The 6,859-nt window shown below is 53.6% G+C and overlaps 1 protein-coding gene across 1 annotated transcript; it reads left to right on the top strand.

The window, feature by feature from the left end:
• The first annotated feature begins 4,922 nt into the window (after positions 1 to 4,922).
• Hspb1 (heat shock protein family B (small) member 1) lies at positions 4,923 to 6,368 on the top strand. Its single transcript, XM_003470110.5, has 3 exons — positions 4,923 to 5,368; positions 5,865 to 5,928; positions 6,048 to 6,368. The coding sequence occupies exons 1-3, from the start codon at positions 5,020 to 5,022 to the stop codon at positions 6,235 to 6,237; spliced, it is 603 nt and encodes a 200-aa protein (XP_003470158.1). The 5' UTR covers positions 4,923 to 5,019; the 3' UTR covers positions 6,238 to 6,368.
• Positions 6,369 to 6,859: the final 491 nt, after the last annotated feature.

Below are 6,859 nucleotides of genomic sequence, written 5' to 3'. Positions count from 1 at the left end.
TTTGCTCTGTTTTTGAGAAAGACTCCCTATGTATGCCAGGCTGGTCTTGAACTCACTATATAGATCATCAGGTTGGCCTCAACTCGAATTGATCTTCCTACCTCAGCCTCCCAAGTAGTACAATTATAACATGTACCATCATATCTGGCTCCTTTTTTATTCTTCTTTTTTTACAGAAAAAAAAACAGCTTGTATTTACTGAAGGCTTTTTTACTTGCCAAGACCTTCATTAAAGTATTATATTGGCTTTTTATTTTTTAATTCTTACTAGTACATATTTGCAGTACATAATGAGTACATTCATCATGGGGTGTTGGTCTATGTTCATAAAACATCTTAATTCCTTTTTACATCGCCTCTTTCCTCCCTCCTCTATCTCTTGGTCCCTTTTCTATTTGCAAAAGATCTATGTCTCTGAGAATAAAACACATTAAAAAAAAAATGTGTAAAGGGGCTGGGGATGTTGCTCAGCATGGAGGTCCTGGGTTCAAACTCCAGTTTAGCACACACACGGACAAACGAGATTATTCAGTGACCTCCATTAAAGCAGTTTTATTCAGGAGGCTGGAGACAGGTACAGCCCCACCGCTGGATTGGGGTGGGGGGAGGCGCTCATGTAATGTGGGCCAGAGGGAAGGTCTAGCGGGGAGCAGGGTGAGGGCGACTGGAAAGTGTTTAGGAGGAAACACGCAGGGTCGGGGGTTCAGTCTAAAGCCATCTAGTGCAGTTCTGGCTGAAGGCGGGTCGGGGCGACCCCACAGCACCTAGAGTGCGGGGGCCTTGAGCGATAAGGGAGGTGGGGGCTCCGGCTAACACTGGATTCCCAGGAAAAGGTTCAGGAGCCTAAATCTGGTCAAGCAAAAATCTGGTGCCATACACACCCCGCGCCTGCAACCTCCAGACTGCGGAGGAGCCGGCAGTGAGGGGGAGGGAGGGAGTGGAGGAGAAACTTGATTCAGGCCCTGAAGAACTCGTCCAGAACATCCAGTCCGATGGTCTCATGGACGGATGAAGAAAATGAGTCACGGTGTCGGCTCCCCGCCAAGGTCAAAGCCACCGGTGTCCCCCTGCAGTCTCCCTGCTAGACAGCCGTGGGGCGCAGGGCCAAGGAGGGTCCCCCAGCACTGCCACCTGAAACCCTTTTGGTCCCCTTCGGCGGTGATGGGAGTGGGGTGCCCTCCAGGGGGACAACTGGAGATGGGCTTTTGGACCTGAACTCCTACACAGGCAATGCCTAGATGCTTCCAGAAAGAGCCGGAGTCCCCCACACCCCACCCCGAACACTAATGCGTGCTGCCCGCGTTCCCAGGTCCGGGAAACTGGGTTGCTGGCGCAATGCGTCAGCTGTCGCCTCCCTGCGCAGCCCTGGAAGCCGACTAAAGACTCTGGCGCTTTCTCTGAGGCCTGGCCGGCCGGGGAGGAGCTGACCGCCGAGAGGGCGTGGCCGGGAGTCTTCCTCCTCCCAGCAAAACCAGCTCCAGGAGCCCCGCCTTGAAGTGGGGCGGGCTGGGGATTCTCAAAGAACGGTGGAGCAGGTGGTCGCCAGCCCCGGCTCTGAATGCCAAGTCTGGCTGTCAGGTGAAAGAATGAAAGGCACTAAAGTGGTCAGGGCTGCCAAGGGCCCCCAGGGCCTGGCCCAACAGCTCCTCCGTGCCCTGCCCCTGTGCCCACAGGTGTCCCTGCACCCAACTGCAGAGTTCTCCCGGCCTGAGGAGAAGCAACAGGGAGGCCTGAGCTCCAGTCCCTCTCCCCCTCCCCAGCCTCATGACCTTGGGCAATTCTGACCCTGGTTTTCTACTCTGACAGGCTACTGTGATATTGCACAAAGCACACAGGACTGGCTAGTCCCCATTATTCTAAATCTCAATAACCAAAATGGAATACCCTAGGGCCACAGTGAGCCCATAGATGCACCAGGAAATGGACAGGCCTTACCCTGTTTGGGACTCACAGGAACCTCGCTACGACCACAGGTGCCTTATGAGCCTTGTTTTGCAGATGAGCTACAGGGAGGTGAACAGCACCACTCAGCTCCGAGTCAAGCCCAGCCCTGCCTGACCCCAAAACCCAGTTTCTTTGCCTTCTACCCAAGGTCTCACCCTATGCTGCCCAGAACCACAATGACCAGCCCCCTTGTGATGGGCAGGTTGATGGAAGAACTGGTCCATTAGCCAGGCGTGGTGGCATAACCTTGTAATCCCAGCACTCAGGGAGACTAAGGCAGGACTGCAAATTCGAATGCAGTCTGGGCAATTTAGCAATGTAGCAAGGCCATTTCCAAATAAATAAATAAGGCTGTGGATGTAGCTCAGTGGGACAGCCCTGAGTTCAATACCCTCTACCACACACACACCTGGCCTGCTGAAGATGAATTCGGATCCAAGTGAGCATAGTGGCTGGCACACCCTGCATGGCACAACTTGTCCCAGCTGGACAGCAGAAGGATGAAGGGAGCACGTGTCTACAAAGTGCTGGCAGCCAGGTAGGCAGCCCCCAGAGCATGGCTGGGCTTGGCAGGGACACACTTGAAAGCACCCCATGACCACACCTGACAGCACCCTCTAGGGTGGGGCTCCCTTGGCTTCAGTCTGGGCCAAGGTGGACAGGCAGGGGCGGATGAGCACCCTCCCAGCTTCTGACCTCACTCGGAATTTATAGTATTGGGCTGGGTGGGGCTGGGAACCCTGTGGAACAAAGGCTTAGGACATCTTAAGCAGAGACCCTTGGGGCAGCCAGGAGCTCCCAGTGAAAATCTCAGGCAGTGATGGGACTCTGCAAGGAGATAACATACAGGGAAGAGATACTGGATCCATTAGCTTGATGGTCCCAGGATTTCAGCAGCCTCTCCAAGATGACATCAGACTCATATATGACCTCTGTCCAATGGGAGCAGGTGGGCTGGAAAGAGAGGCCCTATTAGCTCTCTCTCAAAAAACAAAAAACAAAAAACAAAAACAGACCAAGCATGGTAGCACATGCCTGTAATCTGAGCACTCTGGGAGCCTGGAGTAAGAGGATTACAAATTCAAACCCAGCCTGGGCAATTTAGCAAAACCCTATTTTAATATTTTAAAAGTATTAAAAAGGACTGGAGACACAGCTCAGTATGAAGGCCCTGGGTTCAATCCGTAGCAAACTGACTCCATGCCCCCCCCAAATAAAAAGAGAGAGAGAGAGAAAAGGAGGAAACAGATTCAGAGAGAGCATGGGACTTAACCACTACGGTAGCTCTTTAAGGTGAATGGCTAGCTACCAGCCCTCAGGTGAACCTAGAGTCTGGGGCTGCACAGGACAAGGCCTAAATGGGCTTGGCCCCCTACAGAATTGGTGGGAGTAGAACCTCAGCCCAGGACGGGATGGTAACAGGGTGTGTTCTGGGACACAGGATAGTAGGGAGGTAGAGTACCAGAGAAGCAAGAGGCTCTCTCCTGTTTTACTAGGACAATGGCCCACTACTTGATATTTCTGAACCTCATCTTCCCTGACTCAAAGAAGATCACAGAGCCTAATTCAGAGAAAAGCACGGTTGGCAGGAGCCCAGGGGTTGCACATCTCTTGCAGCTAGAGGGTTAGGTGGTCAGATAGAGCAGGAGGGAATAAGAGTCACGTTTGTTCAAACACTACCACTTGGACCCTCATGTGGCCCTCTGTCTGTGGAAATCGTGAGCAAAAAGGGGCTTTGAGATGATCAATTGCCACGAGGGCCTTGAGCAAAACCACAAAAGAAGCCATGGCAAAGCTGGGACTAGATACACATTTGTTGAATTTGAGGTTTCCTGGCCATGGTGGAAGATTTGAAGATTTGAAGGCTACTTTTGTGGTTGTGTGTGTGTGTGTGTGTGTGTGCACACGCGCTTTTGAGACAGTCTCCATATGCAGTTCAGGCTGGCCCTGAACTCACTATGTAGCCCAGGCTGAACTCAAACTCATGGCAAGCCTCCTGCCTCATGCTCTACCTCATAGCCACTTTTATCCTGACCTGTTCCCCTCAGCCCCTGGGCCTGGGGGTTTCTGATCTATATCAGTTCCACTGCTTAGGGCAGAAGAGAACCCCACCAACCATCCACTTCCAGATAGATAACCACAACTAACAATTACGACACACCAGGCCCCAGGCTAACGTCTTCACTTGGATGAAGTCAGCAGTCCGCAAGCCAACCCAACAATGTAAGCCTTATTATCACCTCTGAGTTCCAGTGGATAAACTGAGGCAGAGTCTAACCTGCACAAGATCACCTCCTTGGCAGAATCAGTGAACTCAGGCAAGTCTTGATCTGGGCGCACACTCCTAAGGACTACACTGCTATATGTCAGATGCCATCACAGGCTCTTTGTGGTTCAAGTTGGCTCTGTCACTGAGGTTGGTGGTGAATGTTATTCCAGCATTCTAGGAGGCTGAGACAGGATGATCAAAAGTTTGAACTCAGCCTCAGTAACTTGGTGAGCCTTGATCTCAAAAAAACTAACGCAAGGCCGGGTATTTAACTCAGTGGCTCAAGTGCTTGCCTGGTAAGTGCAAGGTCCTGAGTACAATCCCGGTACTAAAAAAAAAAAAAAGAAAAGAAAAGAAAGAAAGAAAGAAAAGAAAAGAACTAAAGCAAACCAATAGAACATAACTGGTCGGGAATATAGCTCAGTGTAAAGGCCGTGGATTCATGCTTTAGTACTAGGGGGGAAAAAAAAAATCTGGCTCTGCTGCTTCCACTCTGCTGGGCACCACTCCAGCCCCGATGCAGGTCATTTGTTTTCTTTAACAAGGGAAGTTTCCAGATGTGGGCAGAACCTTCCTCACCCCGCCCGCTGCCCCTAGCAAGCTCGAGAGTGTATCCGGGGGAGGTGGGGAATGCGGAGGGAGGAGCAACTCCAAGCTGGTCATGGCCATTAATAGAGACCTTGAAGCACCGCCTGCTAAAAATACCCGGCTGGAGACCTATAAAAGTGCAGCCCAGGGGCCCCGGGTCCAGCACTTCTCCGAGTCTGCCCGACGCGCGCAGTGGAGACGAGTCGACCTGATCCAGCATGACCGAGCGCCGCGTGCCCTGCTCTCTCCTGCGGAGCCCCAGCTGGGACCCTTTCCGCGACTGGTATCCGGCGCACAGCCGCCTCTTCGACCAGGCCTTCGGGCTGCCGCGGCTGCCCGAGGAGTGGTCGCAGTGGTTCGGGGGCTGGCCTGGCTACGTGCGCCCGCTGCCCCCAGTCACCGCCGAAGTCGCGCCCGCCTACAGCCGCGCACTGAGCCGGCAGCTGAGCAGCGGCGTTTCCGAGATCCGGCAGACGGCCGACCGCTGGCGAGTGTCCCTGGACGTCAACCACTTCGCCCCGGAGGAGCTGACGGTGAAGACTAAGGACGGTGTGGTGGAGATCACTGGTGAGGACCCTGTACAGTCCCTGCGGGCTTCCCTGGGTGGGGAGCGAAAGTCCACCCGCGACGGGTGGCGTGCGGCTTGCTCCGAAGGGCCCTGAAGGGGAAGAAACAGTGCCCCCCCCCACCTAAAACCCTCCCCTTTCGGAAGCCCCCCTGATCGAATAAACAACCTTCCTAGGCGCGGTCGGGGTCGTTTAACTCCAGCCCAAGAGGGGGCGTGTGCACCGCTCTGTGCGCTTGCGCATGCCCGGCTCCTCCCCGGCGAATCGGGCGTCCGCGCCCCCACCCGTCCCCAATTCCTAGATTAGAACTTTCCCGAAAGTTTTGGGAAGGTGCCCAAACTGTTAGGCAGCTCCCCCATCCTTCCCCAAGCTCCTCGAACAATATGTCTACCTTGAGCTCCAGCTACCCCAGAGCAGGCGGTGGAGCTTGTGGCCAGCGCGCACTATAGGGACCCCATGCAGTCTCTGACCTCCTTCCAACCCTCCCAACCCCGCAGGCAAGCACGAAGAGAGACAGGATGAGCACGGCTACATCTCCCGCTGCTTCACCCGGAAGTACACGTGAGTGCTGGGGCTGCCTCGGTGTGTGGGGCAGCAAGGGAGCCCCCGAGGGAGAGGAGGGAACAGGGACCCCCGCAGGAGGAGGTGATAACACATGCTGTCCCTCTCTGCACTTCCAGGCTGCCCCCGGGTGTGGACCCCACCCAGGTCTCCTCCTCCCTGTCTCCTGAGGGTACTCTCACCGTGGAGGCCCCGATTCCCAAGGCAGTCACACAGTCAGCAGAGATCACTATCCCTGTCACCTTCGAGGCTCGCGCCCAGATTGGAGGCCCAGAGGCTGGGAAGTCCGAGCAGCCTGGAGCCAAGTAGAGGCTGTCCCCTTGCTGCCCACCCCTGGTAGCTGTCACTGGTCATCCCCCTCCACTGATCTGTCCGATCTGTCGCCCTTTTTGATACATGTATCTTGTTTTTCTCAAATAAAGTTGGAAGCAAACAGCAAACACTTATCACCTGCTTATCTTTTGTAACACCCTGGTGTTGGGGGGTTTCTGAAGTGAAGGTCTAACCCACAGGGCTGCCATTCTCACCTTGGCTGAGGGCCTGTTGTGTGCTGAGCCCTCTGATGGGCCCCCGAGAACACAGCCCTGTGTCACAGGCAAGAAGGGAATGACTGCAACCTGGCAGTTACAAATCTCAAGGACCAAGAACAGGGGCCCAGGAAGGCCAGCTTCCACCATGGGCATCCAGGGACCTAGGCTGGGGTCAAGGAAAAGGGACAAAAAAAGAAACCCTGTCACTGAACAAAACTGTTTGCAGTCTCACTGTTTGAAAGTCCCCTCTATATGCTTTAATTTTGTAACTTCAACAACTACTTCTAAGATGACAATATGTAATTAGTGATTTCCTACTGTTTCTTTTTTCTGAAAGTCTGTATAACTTGTACCCTTTTTCTGTTTTTTTTTTTCCTTTTTCTCCTTAAATAAAATTTTTA

Source organism: Cavia porcellus, unplaced genomic scaffold (assembly GCF_034190915.1).
Source record: "Cavia porcellus strain 051 isolate PalLab524CR breed Dunkin Hartley unplaced genomic scaffold, mCavPor4.1 scaffold_23, whole genome shotgun sequence".
NCBI classification, from domain to species: Eukaryota; Metazoa; Chordata; class Mammalia; order Rodentia; family Caviidae; genus Cavia; species Cavia porcellus.
The sequence above is the reverse complement of the archived record's forward strand: the minus strand, read 5'-3'. Positions and strand labels throughout refer to the sequence as shown.

Bases quoted from the DNA above. Each gene is read 5' to 3' on its own strand.
- Hspb1 (XM_003470110.5), top strand. From the start codon at position 5,020: ATGACCGAGCGCCGCGTGCCCTGCTCTCTCCTGCGGAGCCCCAGCTGG. The intron at 5,369-5,864 runs GTGAGGACCCTG...CCAACCCCGCAG, and splicing joins CGGTGTGGTGGAGATCACTG to GCAAGCACGAAGAGAGACAG. The intron at 5,929-6,047 runs GTGAGTGCTGGG...CTGCACTTCCAG, and splicing joins TGCTTCACCCGGAAGTACAC to GCTGCCCCCGGGTGTGGACC.